Genomic DNA, 26126 nt, shown 5'->3' on the forward strand with positions numbered 1-26126 from the left:
TTGAATGTATTATATCAAAGTTGCGGCAATGTACGCACTCTTCTTTTTTGCACAGTGTAGTGAATTCTTAGCTACTTAGTATGAGAACAATTGAGTAATTGACCAAATGATACTTGAGTTAAAGAGCACATTGGTTGGGAGAGGGGGGAATATTAGGAAACGAAGGTCTAACAGATGGAAGTGTGAGCACGTAAAATATGTGAATTGACTTATGGGTAGATGGATTTCTCTTTCTTGTTTTTATTTTTGCAGTGTAAGAGTAGTTTACAACAGCTGGTAAAGGGTAGACAAGGACAGAGCGATAGAAGAGACAGAGAGAGATAGAGAGAGAGAGAGAGCAGAGAGAGAGAGCAATAAAAGAGAGACAGAGAGTGGTAGTTGTTGTTGTTGTTGTTGTTTGTTTGTAGTGTTTGTTTGTTTGATTGATTGATTGATTGATTGATTGACTGATGATTGGCGAACCTCGCTGATGGCAGCCGTGGCGCAGTTTGGTTATATTTCCTATAACTCTGTTGCCCTTAATTATCTGTAGAGTGTCATTATACGATATTGTCTCGTTGGGCTCAATATCGAACCGAAAGCCGTTGCAACAGAATCCCCTGCTTATATCGCATATCTTGGGCGGTTCTTCAATAATGCGAGATGTGTCTAGAATGTGGATGGATTGGATGTTTGTTGTGATGATTTCGTATATTTCTCGAATATATATGATCGTAGAATTTTTTGTTGTTTTTTTTTTTTTTTTTTGTATATTTTTTCAAGTATTTTTTTTTTTTGGATGTGGACGGATGTGTGGTGAATAAAAAATAAAGTTGAAAGATATGTAGAAAATTGTATATAAAATGAGAGAGATCAGCTACTTAGCTTAAAGTAAGAAAGATATATGTATAAATATATATGGATAAGAGCGTTGAGACAGCAAGATAGGGAGAGGGTGAGTAAGAGGGGGAAAGAGAGAGAGAGAGAGAGAGGGGCGGGAAAAGCGTAGATCATAAGAGCTGGATCATGAATCGATTGTGTTCAAAGAGAACAATGCGTGGGTTCCGATTGGCAGGGCAGGGAGTCTGGTGCCCATTTAGACCAAACTTCATATTAATATATTTATTTTGCTTTTCTTTTTTTTTTTTTTTTTTGTATATCTTGTTTTTTGAATACCTATGCTTGGAGCAACTACTCACCGAAATCCTGGCAACGATCGCCTGTGAAACGTGCCTTGCACTGGCATTCGACATAGCCGCTGCTGCCGAGATAACAGCTCTCCGTATTATCCTCCTGGCAGGGACAGGCACGGCACTGTCCACTCTCTTCACGGTAGTGCAACGGTGCACAATTCTCGCACGAGTTGCCCGTATAGGCAGCTGGGCACTGGCAGAGCTCAATGTCGATGGCTTGCTCGGCGCCCGGCTGCGCCAGCTCCACAGATAATTCCCATGTCACGTCGCTAATGGAGGTCCGTGTGGTAGGTATTTTGGGTGTGGCACGTATCAGCAGATGCTCCAGGTTGGTCAGCACGCTCATGATGTCGCTACGTGTCGCCGGTACGGCGCTGCCGCTATCCAAACGCTGCCATTGCTCCTCCTCGCTGAGGCGGACACTGTACTCATCGAGATGGGACTCAGCGGCCGGTCTGGACCAGACCAGGCGTATGCCATTGCCAATAAGCACCACATCGTTGCCGGGCTCATAGTTGCCAAACGATTCCGTGACCAGAGTGTAGTTCAACAAGCCGCCATAGGCCTGCAGCTGATTGCCCTGGACATTGCCGCGCAGACTCCAGTATTTGGGCGAATACGATTGGTATGTGTAGGTGTACTTATTGTTGGGTATATCCTTGCTCAGATTCGTGTCATCCATTTCCATCTGTTGGCCGTATTCGTCGGTGATGAGCGCCTTGTTGCTAATAAAGTCAACGGCGATCAGCTGGCGATAGACGGAGGCGGACCGGCATTGGGTAGCCTGGCCCGAGCAATAGCATTCCTTGCAGCCATCCGGATGTAGCGGCGACAGACCGAAGGTGCCCTCGCGGCACTGATCGCAGCGACTACCCACCACATTCCGCCTGCAGTAGCAGACGCCACCGCGGCAGTCCTCGGTGCCGTCACTGTTGCACCAATGGCAACCACGCTGATTATCCGGTTCCGGCTGCGGCGGCTGCGGTCCATTGTTGTCCGGCTGGCAGTCGTAGGGTGTGCCACGGCTGGCATCGCCAATATAACCGCCGACACAGCGCTCGCAGTTCTCGCCCTCGGTATTGTCGGCACAGTTCTGTCAATGATAAGAGGAAAGGTTATCAGAAGCAGACCAAGGTTTAACGAAAGTTGCCAGGCTTGAAGTCGCTAAATAAATTGTCTGCAAGACTGAAATAGTTTAAACTGAACGTTGGGCAAAGACATTGATTTGAACCGCAAACTGAAGCAGCGAAAACGTTTCTTCACAAACTGTGAAAGCACAGGAATACCCTTTCTATCCTTACATACACTTGTTCTCTTCTTCAGATATGCAACAACCTTAACTTCCATTTAAGAAATGTTGTTTCAAGTGTTTTACACTTAAAAAAACGAGGTTCTAGATTGGTCTAGGTCATGCCACGAAGGACCGTATTAAATATTCCTTTTAGCTACCCTTTACTACCTTAGATTTTCCCGTGCTACCTTGCACTACCGGGTCTGCCAATACATATGGTAAAACCTATATAGGAACAAAGTATTCCATTGAATACCCTATAGGTCATCCAATAAGAACGTTCAGTTTCGCTCCATCTGCAGTGTGATAAGAATTTTGGCCCGCCGGGATCTTTCGTTGCGTGACCCCGTCGTTCAAGCTACTTCACACCCTCGAAGCCAATTGTTCTGTTGCACTTACCAGGCACTCGCCAGTCTCGGCATCGCATTGGGTGGAGTGGCCATTGCATTCGCAAGGCTCGCACAGGCCCAGATAGAGACCCTCCTCGGGATTGCGTTTGTAGCCGGGCGCACAGCGTTCGCAGGAGAGTCCAACGTAGCCCTGTGGGCAACGGCATTCCTCAACCTCGTAGGCGCGCTGAGTGCCCAAATTGTTGGCAGTGGCAATGTCCATGACGACCTGCTTGAGGGAGCCCTCCATGGTGCTGGTCGTGTACGTCGCCTTGATGTAGATGGCATCGATCTTGCTGAGCGCCATCAGCAGATGTTCGCGATTAGCCACTTGGCCATCGATGCGCTGCCAGGCGCTCTCAATGATGGGCACCGCATACGAGCTGGACGTGCTGGGGCTGACGGCCGATTTGCGATAATGGATAAGGGTTAGATCCTCGCCGCTCTTTATGACCACATCGGGTGCACTGTTGCGCGACATCTGACCACCAGGCAATGGACTGTAGCTAAGCGTATAGTTGAGGCGTCCGCCATAAGCGGTCAGCTTGTTGCCCAGGAACGGTACGGGCAGGCTCCAGTAGAGGGTGTCGGCACTGTAATCCGAGCTGGATCTGAAGCTAATCTCGTAGGCAAGCGTATCGAATGGCACGGGCTGTGGCGTCACGCGTGTATAATCGCGCACCAGCTGGAAACCGTGCGGCGCACGGGAACGTCCAAAGCTGCTGCTGACCTGTTCGCGATTCCAAGAGGTGCTGGTACAGTCCGCCTGCAGGCCACTGCAGAAGCACTCAATGCAGCCGGTATAGGTGAACGAGTTCAGGTGGAAGCTCTTCGGGGCACAGCTGTCGCAGCGATCGCCGGTGACCAGGGCCTTGCAGTGGCAGCTGCCATTGCTGTATTGGTTGTAGGTGCCCTCCACGTTGCATGTCGACTCGGGTGTTCGGTGGCAGGCACCGCCCGGTGCCAGCGGATTACCCTGATAGCCGGCGGCGCAGCTTTCGCAGCGTCTGCCAGTATAGCCTTCATAACAATTGCAGATGACATCGCCGTCGGGACTCAGCTGGCAGCCGCTGGCAAAGTTATTGCTGCCGCTCTGAGGGCAGGGGCAATCGCGGCAGGGCACACCACGGCGAGGATCACCATAGGTGCCGGCCGGGCAGGGCTCTGGCACGAAGGGTACACAGCGACCCAGCCAGGGACCGCCCGGCTGGCGTACATAACCCGGTGCGCAGCTCTCACACGAATCGCCAACATAGCCCGGCGGGCAGCTGCACTTCTCCACAAGGGAGGCGCTGCCCAGACCCTGATCCGAGGTGCCGGCTGAGTCCATGGCAATGTTGGTCAGCTCCACCTCACGCGCCACAGCATCAATATAACCCAAGCGTATCAGTATATTGTCCACATTTGCCAATATCATCATGATCTCCTCGCGTGTGGCCTTGCGTCCGTCGGGCTTTTGCCAGGTGCCGGGCAGGAAGCTGATCCTCACCTTGTTCGACTGATTGGGCTGGGTGCGCACGCGATTGGTCAATATGAAGCCGTTGCCCGTCATGATGACATCCGGTCCGGAAAGTGGACGCCCATTGCCCAAATAGCTAATCTCATACTTGAGCTCGCCACCGTAGGACTTCAGCTGATTGCCCATATAGTCGCTGGGCAGGGCCAAATAGGGTGTCTCGCGACTGTTGTACTGAACATCGGAGGCACGGAACTGAACGCCATGGTGCATGGTGAGCAGGCTGTGTCCGGTGCCCTCGTTAATAACAATCTGCTGATAGGGGCTCAGATCGACGCTGACCACGCGATGCGACAATATGGGCGGCTGTATGGCATAGCTAAAAAGATTGGCGCTCTCGCAAGAGTTAGCGACACCAAAGCAGAAGCACTTGATGCACTCCTCACTGGAACGGGCCAGCATATTGAAGAAGCCAGCGGCACAGAACTGATTGCGATCGGGTGTCACCTTCACAATGGTATCGGGCACCACAAAGTGGGTGCCGCGCGTATTTATGATCTCGCAGGAGTAGGCGCCGCTTTCCTTGTACTGCATATTGGGGCAATAGAGATCGCCGCGGCCGCCGGCGCTAGTGGACACACACTTGTCGGGCACATGGCCCCAGTTGAGACGCCAAACAATTGTCGGCGTGGGCACACCCGTTGCCGTACACGTCAGATTGAGGGCCTGACCCTCCAGCAGGGATTGCATGGGTGGCGGTGGGCGAATTGGCACGGGCGCCACTGTAATAGAATTTAATGAATATCTCATATGCTCTGTGGACTATGCCATGTGGCTACTTACTGCAACCGAACTCGTCGCTGCCGTCGCGGCAGTCGTTGACATCGTCGCACTGGAAGCTCTTGGGTATGCAATGGCCGCTAGAGCATTGGAATTCATTGTAGCGACAGGGCGCACCGCTGGGCTCGGGATCGCAGGACTGCTCATCGGAATTGTCACCGCAATCGTCTTCGCCGTCGCAGCGCCAGGTGCGCTCCACGCACTTTGAGTTGCTGCACAGGAACTGGTTCGGCTGGCATCTGCGTCCCTGGCTGCAGCTGTGCTCATCCGAGCCATCCGAGCAGTTGGGCACACCATCGCATATATCCGACTTCTCAATGCACTCACCGTTCATGCAGGTCGCCTGGTACTCGCTGCAGGCTGTTTGCGGGCGATCGTGTTCGACAGTGTTAACTGTGGAATAAAACAAAGCAAGGAAAATGTTTTAGCAAGGATCTTGCAAATTTTGCACATAAACCCTCTTACCAAAAAAGTGGCCAGGCGGCATTGGGCATAAAAAAGAGATTGTGTATTAGCTAAAGCTCTATCTACGTTCAGAAGCTGGAGTTGGTCTAGGCTCTATAGAAGTGATTTAATTGATTGATTGATTGATTGATTGACTGATTCATGATCAACGTAGATTTTTTTTACTCAAGCCATAATAAGGCTTAACTTTCACTTTTTATTGTGAAAAATGGTTGCAAGACACACTTTTGCTTTAAACTCTTTTTTAAGGATATGTGTAAAGACATGTTTTACAACCTTGGGAAAATCCATAAAATTGGGATGGAGATAAATGCGGGCCTATTCAAGGGTTGCAAAATGGGTGTAAAGTTAAATTCCCAATAAATAAATAAATATCTTGACACGGGCGAGGCCGCATGATACCGGATTATCGTGAATAATTGCGATTATTTTGAGAAAAACTCGCATCAATAAATTTGACTATAAATACAGATTTGAGTATATCCCAGTTTTAACTATAAGATCAAAAGCTAAGACGTCTGGGTTCAACATGGACTAAGGTCCTGTTAAATACTTTCCAATAGACCTACTCCAGCTCCGTATGTTGCACGCTTTTACCTAGACCAAAGAACTCAAGATCAATATGCGGCACAGTGCCGTATTTGATGCGATTCGACTTGGGCTCCTCGTATTTGTGCTCGCCCCAGGCTGCGTCCAAGCGTATTCGTTGCGAAAGAGAGCATTGAACAATGAAACCCAACCAAATACCCAGTAATCATATCGAGAATTACTTGATAACGTTACTTACAGCGTTCGACAGTCAGATGGACGGTGACTTGTTGACCCTGGACGTAGCTCGGATAGCCAACCGCTTCGCATACATAGGTGCCAGAGTCCTCCAACTATAAATATGTAAATGCATGATTTAGTATGCCAAACGTTAAGATTTTCAAGAGACAAACTTACGCGTATGTTGGGTATTTCCAAACGTCCGCCCTTGTCGGTGAAGCCCACGGGCAGGGGACGACCGCCGGGACGTGACCACCTAACCTTGGCGCGGGCTGGACCCTCGTCACGGCAACGGAAGATTACCTCGCGTCCTGCATGCCACAATAATTATCATTAGCCAGGCATAAGTACATTTATATATATATATATATATTATGGAGTAAACACATATCGGGAGCATTGCGAGCAAATTACTGGATCTAGTTGGGACTATCATACATATCGCTGCGGGAATCGTGGTTCAATGTGTGGGTGTGTGGTTGGGAAAAGGGGAATTTACAAATTGCGTTTGTGGTCTAAGGTTTCTAGCGGGCGGGTGCTGACAGAACTAATAATACGAATTTCGACAGAATTGTACAACGCCGGACCTGTAGCCAATTTGCTGTGGTGCAGTGGTGCAGCGCGGTACGAGACGAGTGTCTAATATTTATATTGTGTGTGTGTGTGTGTATGTGTGTGTGTGTAGTTAGGCCAACTTACCCTCCCTAATATATCCTGCAGGTATTTAATTTATGGGTTATGTCATTTTGGTTGGGTTAAGCATTAAAAGTAATGGTAGAACATTATGTAGAGTCAAAAAAACGAATGGAAACAAAAAAAAAAAAAAAAAAAATCAACTTTCTTCGTATGCGATCGAAGCTTAGTTAAAACCTTGCAAAAGAAAGATCCACAGCGGCTGGAACTGCCAGAGTAACTGAGTTATCGATAACTGTTATCGATGACATACCAGGAGTTATCGGTATCGTTGAGGCAATTAATCGATAACAGACAATGCGCTTCTCATATCGCAAAATACAACAGGCAGCAAATTATCGATACCATTTATCGAGAGTATGTTAAGAGCTATCGATACCGTGGGTCGATGGCAATGAGTTATCAATATCAGACGAGGTATCAATACCTTGAATCGAATGCAGACTAGTTATTGATATTATCTATAGTTCGCAAAGGAGTTATCGATACGGGCTGATCAGCATCACATTAGCCGATATTGTTTACAGAAAGTAGACACAAAATTATCGATACTCTTTGTCAATAGACATATTTAAGACGTCATAGCCAACACACAGTTGTTGCGATCAACAAACTAATTGTTATCGATATCGTATATCGATATAAAATCAAAATTCTTTCTTTTGCCAGGCATTCATTAAGTTTGCTTTTCAAAAGTCTTTGCCTTTAACCATGTTAAACATAAGCAACTATCACCGTCGATGGACAGATCCATACTTACTTTCTTTGATGATCTGGCTATCGGGATAGGTCTTCAGGTTCAGCTGATTGCGTCCGGCTGGCGACGGGTCGGAAACTGTCAAGAAAGAAATGGAAGAGCCGCATGTCAGCACAGTGTTAAATATTGGACAACAAAAGCATAGTTAAAGCTCAGTATTATGGGTATTATCGAAAGAATAGAAAATATATATTATATTATAGTTTTAATAGCACTGCGGCGCCCTTGTTCGTTTAGTACGCTTTGATCGATTGGTTAGCTTGAGATTGTGAATTATAGTTGGGTGGGGTTTTTTTTTTTTTTTGCTGACACCGTTTTGTTTGGGTTCGGTTGACGGGTCGATGACCACTTACTATCGATCTCATTAGTGATGGGCTCACAGTCCAGCTCATCGCTGGCATCGAACGGACAATCGATAACACCATTACAGCGCAATCCGTGCGCCAGGCAAGGACCGTGCTCACACCGAAACATGCTCGGTGGGCAACTGTTGCGCTTTCCACCCATCGACATCGTTGTGATGGCCACCACAGTTGTGGTTGTGGCTGTGGCTGGTGTTGTGCTGCCTGTTGCGGATCTGCTGCCAGCTAAATGTTGATGAGCGCATATTGATCAGTGATCAATTATGATGATAATGATGTTGATGATGATCATGATGTTGACGATGATAAAGCAAGCTGCTTGCCATTGCCCAAGGGCCCAAATCGGAACCGGCTACTTACCACAATTGTGCTCATCGGAGCTGTCCTGACAGTCGGTCTTGCCATTGCAGCGCAACGCCTGATTGACGCACTGGCCGTTCCGGCAGCGGAACTGGTTCGGCTGGCATTGCATTATATCGCAGTTCTCCTCGTCGGAGCCATCCATGCACTGGGTAAAGCCATTGCAAACATCCGTCTGGGACACGCAGTCGCCATTGCGGCAACGGAACTGATCCGCAGCGCAGCCTGTCAAAGTTATGAAAAAATCAGCAATTAGCAACTGGCTTTTGGAACAAGATCTTTACGGATCTCTCTACAGCTGGTAGCTAGAAACTTTATAGGAAAAAAACAGTATAGCATATAAAGATATAAACAGTTTATGTTTGAATAATCAGAATTGTAACCAAAGTATTTTTTTTTTTTTGCAAAGAGTGCATACACATGTGTAACTCGTAGAGCTGGCTTTAAACTGGGACTATAATACTTTTGGGTAATTGAAGTTTTTCTTTTTTGGCATTTGTTTTTTTTTTATCAGTTAGCATGCAATTGGCTTAGATAGAAACTAGAGAGAATACAACTAGAACTAAAGACTACTAACTACATTACGGGGGATATAGGCAAAATATGAGCTTTGAATAATTTGCATAAAATATTATTAACCAATACAGTTCTGTTCATCGGAAAAGTCTTTGCAGTCGTAGAAGCCATCGCAGTGCTGTGTTGCATTTATGCAAAACTGTCGATCGTAACAGGAAAACTCGTTATCCTTGCATTGAGTACCTGTTTTATTTTTATTTTTTAATTTTATTTATAATTATATAATTATAATTGGTGCAATTTTGCCAACACAAATTTGGTTAAAAGCGAAAAACCAAAAACAAATAGAAACATGTCAGAGATAGTTAAAAAGAGAGAAAGAGAGAGAAAGAAAGAAAGAGATCACAATAATGTACATTGCATTTAGATAAATTCATATTAAAGGTGAATGTAAGCCAGTGACACAGTAAGAGAGAGTGAAACAGAGCGTGAGTGTGTGAAAAAGAGAGAGTGAAAGAGAGAGAGAGAGAGAGAGAGAGAACAACATTGATCAGCAACTTAAAACATTAAGCAATACGATTACATCCATCAATAACTAACTCAAGGTGCCTGTGCCATAAAAGAAATGCAAATAAAAAAATTGTCTTTGCCTAACGGAGACCATAAATTAAGAGAAATTTATGCCCAAATAGATATACATATGCTGTTAACATAATATCGATAAATATCGCTAGAGTATATGGAGATTATGTTTCCTATTTCCCAAAAATGAAAAATAAAAACGAACTTTTAAAGTTGAAGCCTTGCGCTTTGGTATGTACACAGTTTTGAATTAGCTCTAAAAATTTCATAGAGATCGGACCTCAAGCACCGATTAACTTCGCTTAACTTAACAGGAATGCTTTTACCATACACAAAGTGGCCGAAAGGAAAGAGGAAGCACAGCTTCCTTGTGTGTGAAATTGTTTACTTGCATGAAAGGGTATCTTCTCGTCTGGCACTTCTATTCGTTTTCATACAAAAACTTGAAATGATTTCAACAAATATTAAATAAACTGCACCAAAAACTTTTCCACATAATGTTAAAATTCTTAATTTTTGTTTGCCGAAGTTTAAATACCCTCACAGTAAGAATTAAAAAAAAAGTCCTTAGAATATGTTAAACAGATTGCATCAAACAATCGCCCAAACAATATGCCTATTGGGCTATTCAAGCAAAAGTTAGTTGTAGCTTAGAAAGAAGTTGGTTTTTTTTTTTTTTAATGACATATTGTTAATAATTTGTTCAAAATTGTGGGTTAAATAATACATTTAGATGATGTACATTGAGGAACTGTGTTCAGTTCGCGAGAAATTATGCCAATGGTAGCTTAATGATATGTTAGTACAATAATGTCAATATGATTTAGTTTGGATGTAGGGCTTGACTTTCCTCAGACAATATTTTCATATGCCCTACAAGTGTAGAGTATTTGAGCTAAATACAAATCTAAATCTCCCGTGGCAAGTATTTTATTCAAGCAGTTTTTCTTATTTTTTCTTTTTTTTTTTCAAATCAAGAGTCTGTTTTGGAATATATTGAAGTGCATTCAAGAATGAAATGGGCTTGATATATATATTTATAGCAGAAAACGGTGCTTAGGTGAATTTAAAACATTTTTTTTCGCTGAAATTGTTTTTCGCAGTCATTTCAAGAATCTTAACGATAACATATTTCCCGAGCACTTAGTTCCTTTCAATGTAAAGCAAGATGCCCTTTTGGATTCCACATATCTTTATGAACCTCGGATTGTTACTAAATTTTAACTTTTTCAATTTATTCAGATTCGCGATAAAACTGAGCTGTCCTCATCAGGCCCTGAACTGCAAAATACCCTGACGATAAACATTAATCTAGAGCTTAGTTCCTCTCTATGCAAAAGTATATATATCGGGATCTAACAGATCTTTTTGAAACTCGGACTGTAACAAAGTGTTTCCTTTATCAATCTATTGAGATTTGGGATAAAACTGAGCTGGAACAGTCCTAAAAATGATCTCAGAGTTGGTCACACTTTTTTTTTATGTATGCCCCTTTCTTTGAGTGTAGTGCATAGCCCGTTATGAAACTTAATGAGTAACGAGATTTTGTGTGTGGTTCAATGTTTGGAGTTAAGATTGAAAATGAAATACTCACAATTTGCCTCATCGGAGCTGTCTTCGCAATGACGACGGCCATCGCAGCGTTCGCTCTCCGTGTAGCACCTGCCACTGGGGCAAGTGTGCTGTGGACAGGGCAGCGGTTGGTACAATGGATGACGTGTGGTATGCAAATGGCAGTCGCGCTCATCGCTGCGGTCTGTGCAATCGATATGTCCGTTGCAGTATATCGAACGATCGAAGCACGACTCATCGCAAAAGAATTGATCCCGGCGGCAGTCATCGGCGGTTAGCCGATTGGTGGCTATGATTGCGAATGCGATTGCGATTGCGTTTGCGTTTGCATGCGATATATATTGATGATTGTTTGTGTGTGTGGTGTGAGGTGTGTGGTATCGTTATCGATCCCGATAACAATCAACGATTATGCGTGTTCGATTTTAAAGCATAACAAGAAAGAGAGACAAGAGAACAAAGTGAGCAACGGCTTGTTAAATGGGCAGCAGTTGAGATTAATAAAGCAGCGCTTTCAGGTACAAACACAACCGCACTTAGTTAATACTTTATAGACATATACAAACCTGTGCGATATATATCGTTATCGCTGTTATCGATACTTAACTTACGGCTAGGCACTTAGAACTAAAGAGGGTAGGTTGTTGGATCATGTTTGGACTCGACGGCAATTTGATTGGTTTGTTGGGAAATTTGTCTGGTGATGGTTGTTAGAGGGGAGGACGTGGGGTGGTGGTGAGGGGGGCTTGAATTGGAATCGTGTGTATCGTTACCCTGTCCCAAGCAATTAACCGCCAATTCATCCGATTCGTCCGTGCAATCGGCTTGTTTGTCACACAAAAAATCGGCGTTAATGCATTCAGAGTTCGCGCATTGCCATTGATACGGTTGGCAGGTTTTAGTTCTGGTTGTGTTTCTAAAATTGTTGTTGCCAGCTGTGTGTGTGTCTGTGTGTGTAGATGTGTGTGTGTGTGTGACGTTTGTTAAAACAAAACAACAAAAATAACAAACGTAAAAAGAACGCATGAGGATTACAAAAATTATGCAGAATGTTTGTGACTTGTGAGAGCAACAGAATAAGAGAGCGAGAGAGAGAGATAGAGAGAGAGAGAGAGATAGAGAAATAGAGAGAGGGGGAAAGAGAGAGAGAGAGAGAGAGAGAGAGAGAGAGAGACAGCAAAAGAGAAAGCGAGAAATGAGTTCAAGTGAGTAGGCGCAAGATGAGCGTGAAGTTTATGCAAGAGAGCATGTGCGAGCTCCAATAGAGCTGCTAAAAGAGTTATCGATACTTATCGATGTTAGTTTAAAGGTTTGAAAATGGTTCACAAATAATAGAAACCAAAATTTAAAAAAAACGCAGGCAATGCGAGTATCAAAAAATTTAGATATGCTGTTCTAAAAGTTATCGATAGCCAGGCGAAATTTATCGATAACACTTAGTTATCAAAAAAAAGCGCTCGTAAGCTAATTTAGCGGCCAAGCAGAAGGCATAATCTTAGCCATAGCAGAGCTGCTGGAAAAGTTGCCGATAACAACAACAAAACATGTCGATAACAAATAGTTGCGAATGGAAAAACATGTAAAAAGTAAAATATGCAAAAAGTTATCGAACGTGACCTATGTGAAAGTGTTAAAGCAATGCCGAATAAGAGCTGTCACTGCACAAATATTTATCGATAGCTATCGATTGGTAGAAATCGAAAGGTTAGAAATATATATTGAAAAGTCAACGCAGAAAGTTGCAAGTAAATATTGAAGCTAGAGATAGATATGTATATGTAATTGTTACCCGGACAATCGCGCTCATCGATGCCATTGTCGCAATCGAATTTACCATCGCATCGCAGCGACCAATCGAGGCAGGCGCCGTTGCAGGCAATCTGATAGAGCGTACAGCCGCTGCCTTCAAAATTGCAATATAAATCAATGAAAAGATTGTAAAAAAATATATATTTTTAAAAAACAAAACGACAACAAAAAAAAAAAGTAATCGCTGTGCGCAAAAACTACGAAACTACTAAGTAGACAAAAACAAACTACATTTTCGGCAGAGATCAAGAATACAACAGAGATATTCAAAATAAGTAAATGTTGCTACTTCTACGAGCTACGGGCTACAGTTGCAGTGCTGGGGTATATCTGATATGGGGAACAAGGTAGGGTATTGAGAGGTCTTAGTAGTTGGTTTTCGTTGGGTTTCTTTGGTTTTGTTTTGTTTATGTGCTTACCACAGTTGCGCTCATCGCTAGCATCGGTGCAGTCAGCGATGCCATTGCAATGCAGCTGGCTGGCAATGCAATCGCCAGTGTTGCAGCTGGCGATTGTGCGATAGGTTTATCGATTGGCGATAATGTTCATGATGACGATGACGATAATGATGATGGTGACGCAGACGTTGGTGATCGTGTGTAATTGTGTGCATATGAGTGTGTGTTTGTGTGTGCATAAAAGAATATATATATATATAAAAGAGTTAAATGCGAAGGGCTAACGATATTGTTGCTTGGGCAGCCGATATTGGAACATCTCTTACAGATAGGCATCATTGCGACAAGAAGTACAGTTGCGCTCATCGTTGCCATCGTTGCAGTTGGCAATACCGTTGCACAGCTGATCGCGTGGTATGCAATAATCATCGCACTCGAACTCGTGCTCTAGACAATGTTCTGCAAAATGACGATGATCACGATTATGTGTGTGAGTGTGTGTGAGTGTGAGTGTGTGTGAGTAACATAAATTAGAGTGGACCAAACTGTACACTCTAAAGCTGTGTTAGGCAAGTGGCAACACTTGTGTTTGTTTGGAATATTAGCGAAGCAGTTCTTAACACAATATACAGTAAAGCCTCGCTGCGTGTGTGTGTGTGACATATATGAGTGTATGTGTGTGTGAGTGTGTGAGTGGGTGTGTGTATGTTTACCTGTAAAGGCCGGACAATCGAGCTCATCGGTTTCATCTTGACAGTCCGCATAGCCATCGCACTTCTTCTCTAAGGGTATGCACTGGCCAAAGTCACACTCAAAATAATACAGATCGCACTCGTTCAATGGATCATTGTCGGGGTCTGTGTCTGAGTCACTGTCTGATATATATATATATGCGTATTTGTACATGGGGCAATGTGTATGCAAAGATGATGAAAAAAAAAAACAAATATATAAAGTATAATTGTAGCGTCAGTAATGCGGCAACTCTCTTGCTCCAAATTGGTCTATATCTTTGTTTTGGTTATTTTTTTTCTAATTTTTTTTTTTTGAGGTTAGTTTCTAGGTAGTACCGTAGTTCGTCTCGTAGTTGATCAGACAGTTGTACTCATCGGCGCCATCGGCGCAGTCGGTGATGCCATTGCAGCGCTTATAGCCGGAAATGCAGCTACCGTCCCCGCATTGGTATTGGAAGCTCTGGCATTCGATGATCGGGCGGCTCAGATTGAATTTGGCATGAAAGTCTGATGGCATGATGGTGTTTGTATGATGGTATGACGGATGGTTGTTGTGTTTGTTGTTGTTGTTGTTGTTGTTGTTGTTGTATACAATATGGAGCATAGTTCACAGAGAGCGAGACAGAGACAGTGAGAGAGCGAAAGAGAGACGACGACACAGTTCAGAGCGCATATATATTGGGTTTTTTTTTTTTTTGTTTTTTTTTTGCAGTTTAAAGCGCGGAGCGTAAAAAGAAGAAGAGAAGAGAGTACAGTTAGCGGCATGAAAACTAAATATGTTTTTAACTCTTCAAAAATGTTGGCGCGGGATTTCGGATGTGGGCGGTAGGGTATTTGGGGGCGGGCATAAGTTTGTGGCTGTGGTGCATTCATATATTTAGCAAAATTATAAATACTTAGTTGGTTATGCTTAAAAGTTAAAATAACTCAAAAATACCGAGCCAAAGAAAGCTTATGTTATGCAAAAAATACTAGAAAATAATAAAAATAAAATACTCTAAGAAATTGTTTGCTTAGCAAATAAATTAATAAGATTAATTGGTGTAAATAAATATATTTAAATAATATATTAAAATCGATAACGCATTTGGAATTAGTTTGGTTTAAATTTGTCAAAGAGCAGCTCTGCTGAAGAGGCTCACTAGTCGTGTCACGACACGCGCCCATCTCTAAGCGATATTTAGGATTATTTAATATTACGATATATCCATACCGAACAGAAAATATAGTTTAAGTTTAGTAAGTTAGGCAATTAGTTCGTTGCGTTAATAGCCAGGCTTGAGGTGCACGTGTGACCATTTGAGGTCGAGGGGTCGGGGGGGGTTGGTATTGTGCGTACATGGGAAATGCATGAATTGGTAAAGCAGAAATTCAGTGGTTTGCTACTTACGACATGCGCTCTCATCGCTGCCATCGCGGCACTGAGATTTGCCATCGCAGACTTGGGTTTTGGGTATGCAACCGCCGCCGCGCACACATTTATACTGAGAAAACACATGTATTGTTTATGTATGTGATGCGTCTGTGTCTCTGTGTGTGTAAGTGGGTGTGTGTGTATGAGGGATGGCACTTACCTTGTCACTGCTGCAATTGCATAGTGCATAATCCTCGTCCTCATGCTCTTGGCAGTCGGGAATGTCATCGCAGACGCTCTCAATCGGAATGCAATCGCGATTGTGGCACGCGAATTCAATGTTTTCGAGGCAATTGCTGGGCAATGATGATGATGATGATGACGATGATGATGACGATGACGATGATGATGAGCTGTCTATAAAAGGTGTTTGGTTTTTTTGATATTGTGTGGATGTCGGGGTCGGTGTTTGGCAAGACATATTTTTAATAATACGAGCGAGCAGGTACATGAATAACATAAAAAAAGAGAAACAAGAGAGTTACAGTGAGTGCATGAGAAAGAGAGCGAGAGAGAGAGAGAGACAGAGGGGGGGGGGGGGGGGGGAGTATGTATGTGTGTGGCAATTATAATTAAAAACAAAAAAAAAAAATAGTGGCGGTATATTTAAAAATAACGTAACATTAAATGCTAAATTAAATGTTTTACTTTATATCTAGTTGATTGCTTTTGTGTGTTTGTGTGTGGTTTGTTCGTGTATGTGTGAGCTTAAATTAAGTAAATTTCAATGTACAATGCTAGAATCACAAACATGGCATGCACTTTGTTGTGGAACCCGTCTTAGCTAAAGAATTACACCAGCACCCAAACGGTTAGCGCAGCGCAGCAACTCGTCACTCTTTACTCGCTGCTAACAACTCATAACTCGCTGTTGGCAACTCGTTACTCGCTGAAAGCAGCTGGCTATTCGTTACTGACTGCAAGCAACTCGTTACTTCCATGTGAGCATGCATTACTCGCGGCTAGCAACTCGTCACTCGTTACGCGCTGCAAGCAACTCGTTACTTTCATGTAAGCATGCATTACTCGCGGCTAACAACTCGTTGCTCGCTGCTCGTTACTCGTTAATTGAAACCCAAACTACTTGCATTGCTTACTCGCTACCTGCTGGACGGTTTTTCGTTTTACCCAAGCATTTAGAGTTGCAAGACAACTCGATACACGTTACTTTTAGGCATAAGACACCTACTCGTTAGAACTCCTCTCGTTGTTATTGGTATTGGGTTAGTGGTTGGACGCGTGCCTGCTGTTACTGTGTATGGTGATTGTGTCGTCTCTGTTGTCTGGCGCTCCAGTGAGGCCGGCGGCACCTTTGCCCAGTAATAGGGCGTCGGTGCGGCCGTCACGGGTCGCCTGGTGGTTGCTGGACGCTTATAGCGATCGCAATTATCCTCGTCGCTTTTGTCGTTGCAGTGGTAGCTGCCATCGCAGCGCAGATGAAGCGGTATGCAGACTTTGTTCCCGCATTCGAATTGATTGGTGGCGCACGGATTTTGGGGACTTGACTTTTCGTATAAGTCATGGGGAAGGTACAGTGAGAACTCTTTCGCATCGAGCTCGTGCATGCCGATATGCATTTTGTTATCGTTATCGTTATCGCGACCAATTTTCGGCGGTGGTCGCGGACGGCGATGGTCTGCATAATTGCGTATAATGCCATTGCTATCGACGGTATCGGGTTCGTATTCGTTGACATCGTTCACATCTGTGAGCCGCATGCATTTGTCGTTGTTATCGGTTTTGGGGGTCGGGTAAGGATGTGGAGATGGTAACCGCATGCAATACCGTTGGTATATATATGGACACGGGATTGTGATATTTGTGAGATGGATTGGACATCGTTATCGATTTGATTTGTTTTTTTTTTTGTTTTTTTTTTTTTGTGTTTGTTAAGTTTAGAGCATGCAAATTTTGCAGTTGAGCCAATTGATGTTGTTGTTGTTCCAGTTGCGGGGAGTTGGATTGTAGTTTTTGTAGCGTGCAATTAATCGATTAGTTTTTGGACATTCGATAACCACAACCACAAACGTTCAAGTTTGTTCACATATTTTCGTAATTTTATCGGATTTTGTTTTATTTTTTTTTTTTATTTTGTTCAGGTCGAATTGGGAAAGAAGAGAAATAAAATGTAAATTTGTTAAGTAAAAAATCATAATTTTTGGCAGTTGACACGCATAAGAGCTACCACAAAGACGCGTAAGCATTCGATAATAAATAATTATCGAAAAAGAAGCGATACACAAGGAGAAACACATAGGGAAGAGTGTAGGCGAAGATATTGAGAGAGTCGCTGTAAAGATTGAGCAGTCACCAAGAGTTACCAAATATAAACAGAGAACCGCGGTAAGCAATACACACAGAAGCTTATTTCATAACAGAGACGCTTATCGATAACAATGACAGAGACGGAGCACTTACCGCAGTCTTGCTCGTCTGAGTAATCGTTACAATCGTAGATATTATCGCACACCTGACGCACCGGTATGCACTCACCGTTCCCGCAGCGGAACTCAGTAAAATGACACTGATCATCGGCATCGTAGCCACCTGAGTGTTGTGTAATGTGTTATCGATAACCGATAGTCGGAAATGGGTATGGATATGCCAATGGATGGGTTAGTGATGCGCTGTAAATGTGGTGAGTTTTTCGAGGAAGTGAATTGGAATCGTCGCTGGGGCCTCGCCTGTAGCCTGACAGCTGACAAGGCACAAATCGATAAGTGCAAGACAGTGTTGTGTAGCGATAAAAAGTAGGGTAACATAGTAACAGCGTTGACAGCACGCGTGACCAACTTACCTGCGAGTGTGGCACTCACTCTCGAGCAACTACGACAGTCAAACACGCACGCACACATTCACACACGCACACACACTCACCCTCACAGTAGCGTTCATCGGATATATCCTCGGGGCAATCGATGTTGCCATTGCAGAGCATCTCCTTGGCAATGCAAGTGCCATCGTCGCATTGCCATTTGTCGTATAGACAGGCTGCATGTGAGCAATGGGCGAGAAGGAAGCAGAAGAAAGGTGGATGGAAAAAAAAGAGGGGGATAGAAGGTACGCAATGTACAGCACATATCAAATTGAGAGAGAGGGTGTTCAAACATACGGCAACCCTCCTCGTCGGAGCGATCGTGCGGACAATCGGCGCGTCCATCGCAGCGATGCACAATCGAAATGCAGCTGAGATCGCGACAGGTGAATTTGCCCTTGGGGCACGTGTAGCGCAGCTTTGGCACAACTGAGCAGCATGGCAGAAAAGTGCAAAAAATCAGGAAGAGAGAGTGTATGGAGAAAGGAAGAGCAAAATAGTAAAGGAATGAGCAAAATGCAAATGATTGATTGATTGATTGATGCATGTGCGCTGATGTACACACTAGATTTCAAAAGTATAAAGCAATTTGTATACTATAAAATCATATCAAATGAGGTAAAAACTTTTATTTTATTCCACATTTGAATTTTTCCTGAATGGAGAGCTCTGTCAATCATTTGATACCTCAATGCATAGTGATAGTAGAAGCTTTATGATTGAGCTTGCTTGACAATCATTTTATTTTAGGCAACAGATTGTTCTGCCTAAATACTGTGCTTCAGACATCTGGCAGCACCAGAAATAAATCATGTGCAATGCTTCAATCAAATGTGATTGACAGTAGCAGAGACAGACAGAGAGAGAGCCAGAGCGAGTGAATAGTTTCGACAGTAGACTTTAACTTTTGGAATCTGTGTGCTCAGCAAATGTATGCATTATTTTTGTTTTGATGAATTGATTGATTGATTGACTGGTCGTCGTCCGGCAATGATTGATACTCACTTCCTTCGCAGTGCTCCTCGTCGTCGGCATCGTTGCAATCGGCGTGGCCATCGCATTGCTGGCTGACGCTGATGCAGCGGGTGCCATCGCGACATTGATACTCCATGCCGCTGCAGGCGGCGGCTATTGTGGGCGTTAGTAACGTTGGGCGTATAACGGTAATGGGGTGTTTTTTTTTATTATTTATTTATGTGTTAGTTGTTGCCCCCATTAGCGAGCGGGCGGGCGGGCGGGCGGTAGTGAGAGAGAGAGAGAGAGAAAGCGGAGAGAGTAAAAATAATTTGGTTAGTGGTTAGTGGTTAATAACTGTGGTTAATCGGTGTGGCTTATGGGGACAGTTACCGTAAGCAAACTTAGGCTAATACGGGAAGATTACAATGGCTACGACCGGTTATCGGTTATCGGCAATCGGTAGCGGTTATCGATTATCGACTATCTAAATGGCTTACAGCTAAAGATCTTAGTCAAACTTAGTATTAACGCATAGACGTATCCAAAATACTTTGGGCTAACGTCTACCAAAAATATATACGTACATACATATATGTGTGTCTAGGGTGTGTGTGTGTGTGTGTGTGTGTGTGTGGTGTGTGTGTAGGGTTTTTGGCATTTAATAGATCTGTTCTCAGTCAACAACTTACGGCATTCTTCGCCCTCATCCTCGCCATCGGGACAATCCTTGACATAGTCGCAAAGCTTGCTGGCCTCAATGCACTGTCCATTGCGGCATCTATATTCGCTGGCACTGCAATCTGCAAGGGGCATAAGAAAGGTATTCGAGTTAAGTTTTATGCATACATATATGTATATACCCTGTAAATATGAGTGAATGAACAACAAAAGTGTGGCACACAATTTGTGCTGTTGCACGACACAGTCAATAAAGTCTGTGGGCTTTAGCTTTTTGAGTTAACCCATTGAACTCGGGCATTAAAAATGTGATTGCTGTGAAATTTGGTATGTGGGTTCCTTTTTATCTGTTGCTGAAGCATACTTAATTTTTAGATAATCCGCAGAACAGTTCTTGAGTTTTTCAACCACACTCATTTAACTCAGTTACTATAAGTCCAAAGTTGTTATGTGGGCTCCATTTTATCTGTGACTGCAGCATACTCTATTTCTTGGTTATACGCACAACTGTTTCGCAGGTCTACGAAATAGTTTGAGCTCACAGAGTATGGAGGTGGGGTATGTACACACTTATTTTATATATAAAACGATTTTACTAAATAAATTGAAAGAGCATAATTTTTGTATTTTTTCTTATCAAAAGTGTGTTTGCTGCAACCAAATTGCAGGGTATTAGACGGCACAGCACTTTTTTTGTGGCAGATATATGGGTATATTTTGGAAATATATATTCTTGGACTGGCAATGGTGCAATTAGCCCTCAACCGGATGCAGTTTAACAAGCATTTCCCACTTTTTCGTCAAATTTGTCAGTTGCCAACTTGAAAGCAAAAGTTTGTTAGGTGTCTGTCTTTGGCTGTGTGTGTGTGTGTGTGTTGTGTGTTGTGTGTTGATAAGTTGATAAGCCTGACAACCTACTCGCACTGACACAGCGACCATGCCACACCTCCAGCTCCGGCTACAGCTCTGCTAAAGCATCGTTAGCCACAGTTTCCTGTGCATGCTTTTGCCTTTTTGAACCCTTTTTTTTTTTTCTTTTTTTTGCTGTGTGCCTGCCCCGCCCACTGCTGTTGTTGTTGGACAGGACGCCGCCTTAAATTCCAGTCAACTTAAGCATTTTCACAAATATTTTTCACACTTTTCATTCATCTTCTGCCGCCTGTTGTTGCCTTTGCAACACAAAGTGGCAAGCAACGCGGATTTGATTACAAGAGAGCGAGAAGTTTAGCCAAGGGAGGGAGGCGACAAAAAAAAAAAAAAAACTCACACAGAAGGAGTTCAAGGGTGGTTGGAGAGTTGGAGGGAGGTGGGGAAGGATGAGAGGGCTGTGTAACAACAGAGAGCAGCGGCTAATTAAAAGCAAAGACAAGAGGCGCACGCCAAAAACTGGGGGCGTGTCACTTGGCTCAAGTGTAATCAGAGCTAGCTTTCAGTTTTTTTCAGCTTCAGCTGCCTCAAGCCAAGAAAATAACAGAATATATATACATATATATATATATACGTTATACGTTAAATATATATAAGCAGGTATATATAATTTGCAGATTATAGCAACAATTAGCGGGCATTTAATTTGCAACAGATACTTGGTCCATGGCAAAATGTCAAAGAGAATAGAAAATAGTTCAAATTGAGGGTTTAAATATCCATTGCACACTTTTAGGGTAGACATTTAAAAATCAGTCTAAATATAGCTTTAAATAGAACATAACTAAATTAAGTATTTCAACTGATCTACTTAAATAGTTACAAGCTGGACGTGGATATACTTCAATATTTACAGGGTAAAAGGTTAAAGCCTAGCTAGTTTCTGAGTGTTATCATTTGTATACCCTAAGTTAATTGAAAATGGGTAAAAAGAACAACATGGTCTTGTGCAAATGTATGTAACGGACAGAAGAAAGCATCTCCGAGTCCATAAAGTATATATATTCTTGATCAGCATCAAAAGACGAGTTGAAATTAAAACTTGAAATTGAACGAAGATCTTCCTCTTGCCCGCGCAGCACGAGTTTGTATCCGATAATCGCTAACTTTCCCCGTTTTCAAGCAATCGATTCAGTTCGAATTCCTGTTTTTTTTAAGAAATATATAATCAAGTATATTTCATCTTATAGCTGCATTTGGGGTGGATAGAAACAGATTGAGGGTTTTTAACTTAATTCTGCTCTACATGCATTCACTTTTATGGCCTTGTCTAGTTTTGTTTGGCTTTGGTAAAAAATGTATCGAAGGACACATCGAAGTGGACATTTCCCAGCTGAAAAGTCCAGCTGTCACATCAATCACATAACTCAAAAGAGTGTTTTTGATATCTGCTTCCATTTTCATCATATCGATAAATATCGATTTCGAGGCTTGATTTTCTAAGCATAGCTTGAAGATTATAAGAGCTAACTACCCCAAGCTTGGCATATAGCTTCTCGTAGAGTCAACACAGACTGCGAATATTTCACTTCACCATGATATTATTATGCAAATCGGAACCGAACACATTTAAAAAGGACATAGAAAGGCAGAAGCACAGCTGCTGTGCGTATGTCTAGAAAAGGACTCGAGTGCGTGCAATGCCAGCCTGGCGCTGAGTGCAGGGCATCTTCTGGCCAGGCAGCCAACTCTTCTTTGCTTTTTGGCTTAAATATTTGTATATTTGTTTTGGAAATGTTTGCTTCTGTTGCTTTTTTTTCCAATCTGATTGCCTTGGCGCATTCAATTAATGCAAATGCCTTCAGCTGGCTTCAGGTGAGGTTTGCGATTTCTTGTTCGTTGTTTTTTGTCTTTTGTTTTTTTTTTTTTTTTTTTTTTTTGTAGGGTTCATTGGGGCCATTGGCCGCCATAAATCAACAATTGTCGTCGTCGTCGTCGTGGTTAACTGCAGCGCCAACTTTAACTACTTTTTGGGCGCTCACAAATCGGTAAAGTTTTGTTTTTTGCTTTGCTGCTCGCAATTTACAACACGAAGCTGGCAAAAGCGTTTTCTTATTATTATTGCGAAGTTTGTCTATGGCGCAATTGGCACGCCCTCGCACCCTGCCACGCCTACCAGGCCGCAAGAATGCGCTTTGACAATTCCGTTTGCGCCTCAAAGCATGCAACTCAATTTGCAGACCAAGCAAAAGCGGCGAGAGGCGTGGCAAGCGCCATGTGGCAAATAGCAAGTGGCAGCTGGCAGCTGGCAGCTGGCAGGTGGCAGGTGGCAAGTGGCAGGCACAAAGGTGCAGACAGAGCGAAGCAACAAAGCTTTTGCTTATTGACATTAAAGATTCAATAATGGCCAACATATGGCAGCTGCCGGATTTGGCTGCCAAACTCATCAAACCCAACAAACAAAAAAAAATATATGGCAAATAGCCAAAAAGAAACTGGCAACAGGAGCTGCTTGTGGTCCAAGGCGTTCGACTGCAAAATACCCTGTGTTTAGCTAACCATCGAGCTGCTTAACTAGATGTGAATTGTTCAGATGGTTCAGCTGGATAAAACCATAATATATCTCTATCCAAATAGCTAAATATTCTTATAAGTATTTAAATATGGATCGTATGAACAATGTATTAAGAGTTGGAGCGAGGCATAGATAAACGAGACATTAATAGTTACATGAGCAACAAGATATTACAAATAAATAGATAAATGCATAGATAGACGAACAGAAAGATAAACTTATATATGATATAGATAATAATTTATTTATCAATCTATCTATCAAACTATCTATCTAATTTTCTCTCTATCTATATATTTATAGAGCCTCTATTCATCTATATATTCATTTATCTATTTATCTATCTATCTTATCAATCATCTTTCTATATATCAATATATCGATTCATCTATCGATATATGAATTTAGCAATATATCTTTCTACCATTCAATTGATCTATTTATCTATCTACCTATTGATATCCATTTATCCATCTGTCTATCTAACTATCTAAAGTCAGAGATACACTTCACAAAGAGAGCTCAGAGTGCAGATACGTCCGCCTGTTGCATAACAAATGTCCAATTGTATGCTAGGCGCTTTTGTCGTGCCCATGCGGACAGGGTATTTTTAAAGAAAGGCTTCCAATTATGTGCTAGCCTCTCAGACAAAGAAAAGAGGCGTGGTGTGGGGCGGGGGGGTCAGCTGGTAAGCCATTTGCCGGCTCGTTTGATGCTCAGGACACTCAGGTAAACAAATTACGTGCAGCATGTATAATCCGCCCGAAACCCACCCAAAAACAGAAGAAAATAAACACACACACACACACAAAATATAAATAAAAAATCAAATAAAATAAAACAAGATGAAAAGGCAAAGGGAAAAAAAAGTATCTCACAAATTGGGCGAGAAGCAACAGGCAAACAGCAATTGGCAGCAGAAGCATTCAAATCACAGTTGCAGTAACTTTTGCAAGACACACACACACACACACACACACGCACACACACACATACACAGGGCGGAGCAGCAGCCACAACAACTGGTTCAAGTGTCAAATGGCCGTGTGGAATTTCTCTCGCTGCTTTCCTCAGCTTCTCTCTTCCACACACTCTCTCTCCCTCTCTCTCTCTCTCTCTCTCTGTTTCGCCCTCACTCTCTCGCTCTGTCTCTCTTTCTGGTGAAATGAGAGCCGTGTCAGCAGGCGCACAGCAGCGGACAGCGTGAATGAATTGAGTACATGCGAGTGTTTCGAATGCATGAATGAGTGAATGAATGACCAGCAGCTCGTTGCCAGCTCCTGCACTCATTTGCACTTGAACTTAAAACGCGCCGCCTGCAAGTATGCAACGAAAACAAAAGAAAAGTAAAACAAAAAGACAGACAGACACTGCTGGCAGGGCACTAAATTCGAGACGATAATTGATACGCGGCGCATGGAAAACGCAAAAGCGCAGAAGCCAAACCCGCAAACAAACAAAGTTGAGTGTGGCACGAGTTGCCGCTGCCCCTGCCCCTGCTGCTGCTGCTGCTGCTGCTGCTGCGACTCATGTATGCCTCGATGCACGGTTATCCGGCTGCCGGGATGTCTGGCTGTCTGCTTGTCTGGATGTTGGGTTTACGGTCTTATGGGCTACGCTAGTGAAGCTTGCGGGCCAGCTGCAGCTGACAGGAGAAAAGGGGAGGGTGGGCGGTAGGGGTAAAGGGGGGCGTGCTAGCAACATTTTCACTTTGCGGCATCGAGTGTTGCAAAATGAAAATTCAAAAAAAAGAAAAAAAAAAACATCACATAGGAATGCCCGACTAGCAAATACCCTCAACTCAGCGCCAAGCTGCCTTCTGTACACATACACACACACAAAGACACACAAGAGCTGTGCTTCTTCTTTTGCCTCTTATAGATTTCCGAATCAACTCAGTTCGTCGTCGAGATCAGCAATATATATATATATATTTCATGGCGTCTCTTCTCTTTTCTTTCCCTTTGCCTTTAATCTACATTTCAACCAATATACCCATTTAACACCATTTCAATGGGTAGACAAACACAATACACAGCAAAAAAAAATATATATACATGTATGTATATAAATGTTACGACTCGTGAGCTACCCTGTGAAGCAATTCTTCTAGCATCTTATACAGTGGTCGCTCGTTAAATTTGGAAGGCTTCAGACTTGATTAACTATATATAAAATCCTTGTTCTCACTGATTGACTAATTGACTGACTGACTGACTGACTGACTGTCTGATTGACTTATTGATATTGGAAGCACACGCCGTAAAAGGAAGCGGAATTTTTTTTTTCGATTCACGCCAAAGTAGAATCTTGTTTTCACCCAACACAGTGGAAAATTAGTGAAAAAATGTTGTATGCTTGCCATGACTCGCTGATTGACTGACTGATTGGCGCCAATGTGAAATATTTACAGGGTATTTAAAAAAGAAATGCTTGTAGTAGTCACATCAACATTGACAACAGAATCGACAGAGTGTTTTTGTGTGTGTGAGTTGTTATTGCTGTCGTTTAAAAGCGTTTTTTAGCAGCTTAGCAATTTGTTGTACTTGTTGTTGTTGTTGCTGTTGTTGTTGCTGTTGTTGTTGTTGTTGCTGTTGTCATTTGGTAATAATAAAAAGTATTTTGATTTGATTATTGCTCGTTAGCGCAGCTCCCC

General features: G+C 43.1%; 1 protein-coding gene across 31 annotated transcripts in view; it reads right to left on the minus strand.

Moving 5' to 3' along the window:
- The window catches only part of trol (terribly reduced optic lobes), a 125502-nt gene that overhangs the window by 21466 nt on the left and 77910 nt on the right, over positions 1–26126 (minus strand). For 5 of the 31 annotated variants that reach the window (XM_070210887.1, XM_070210940.1, XM_070210929.1 and 2 more), the window contains 24 exons: positions 20040–20150; positions 19399–19521; positions 17997–18125; positions 16768–17283; positions 15739–15935; positions 15555–15648; positions 14501–14671; positions 14144–14305; positions 13757–13889; positions 13452–13537; positions 13013–13126; positions 11997–12170; positions 11246–11512; positions 9193–9312; positions 8554–8778; positions 8185–8418; positions 7835–7909; positions 7081–7095; positions 6559–6692; positions 6401–6494; positions 5152–5541; positions 2863–5090; positions 1179–2265; positions 463–648 (listed from right to left, as the gene is read on the minus strand). In XM_070210887.1, the coding sequence (XP_070066988.1) occupies positions 463–648; positions 1179–2265; positions 2863–5090; positions 5152–5541; positions 6401–6494; positions 6559–6692; positions 7081–7095; positions 7835–7909; positions 8185–8418; positions 8554–8778; positions 9193–9312; positions 11246–11512; positions 11997–12170; positions 13013–13126; positions 13452–13537; positions 13757–13889; positions 14144–14305; positions 14501–14671; positions 15555–15648; positions 15739–15935; positions 16768–17283; positions 17997–18125; positions 19399–19521; positions 20040–20150 (7065 nt within the window). Of the gene's footprint in view, positions 1–462; positions 649–1178; positions 2266–2862; positions 5091–5151; positions 5542–6400; positions 6495–6558; positions 6693–7080; positions 7096–7834; positions 7910–8184; positions 8419–8553; positions 8779–9192; positions 9313–11245; positions 11513–11996; positions 12171–13012; positions 13127–13451; positions 13538–13756; positions 13890–14143; positions 14306–14500; positions 14672–15554; positions 15649–15738; positions 15936–16767; positions 17284–17996; positions 18126–18455; positions 18570–18690; positions 18823–19398; positions 19522–20039; positions 20151–26126 lie in introns of all 31 variants that reach the window. The other 26 variants (XM_070210934.1, XM_070210958.1, XM_070210955.1 and 23 more) reach the window with 23 other exon arrangements.

This window comes from Drosophila virilis, chromosome X (genome assembly GCF_030788295.1).
Source record: "Drosophila virilis strain 15010-1051.87 chromosome X, Dvir_AGI_RSII-ME, whole genome shotgun sequence".
Classification (NCBI taxonomy): domain Eukaryota; kingdom Metazoa; phylum Arthropoda; class Insecta; order Diptera; family Drosophilidae; genus Drosophila; species Drosophila virilis.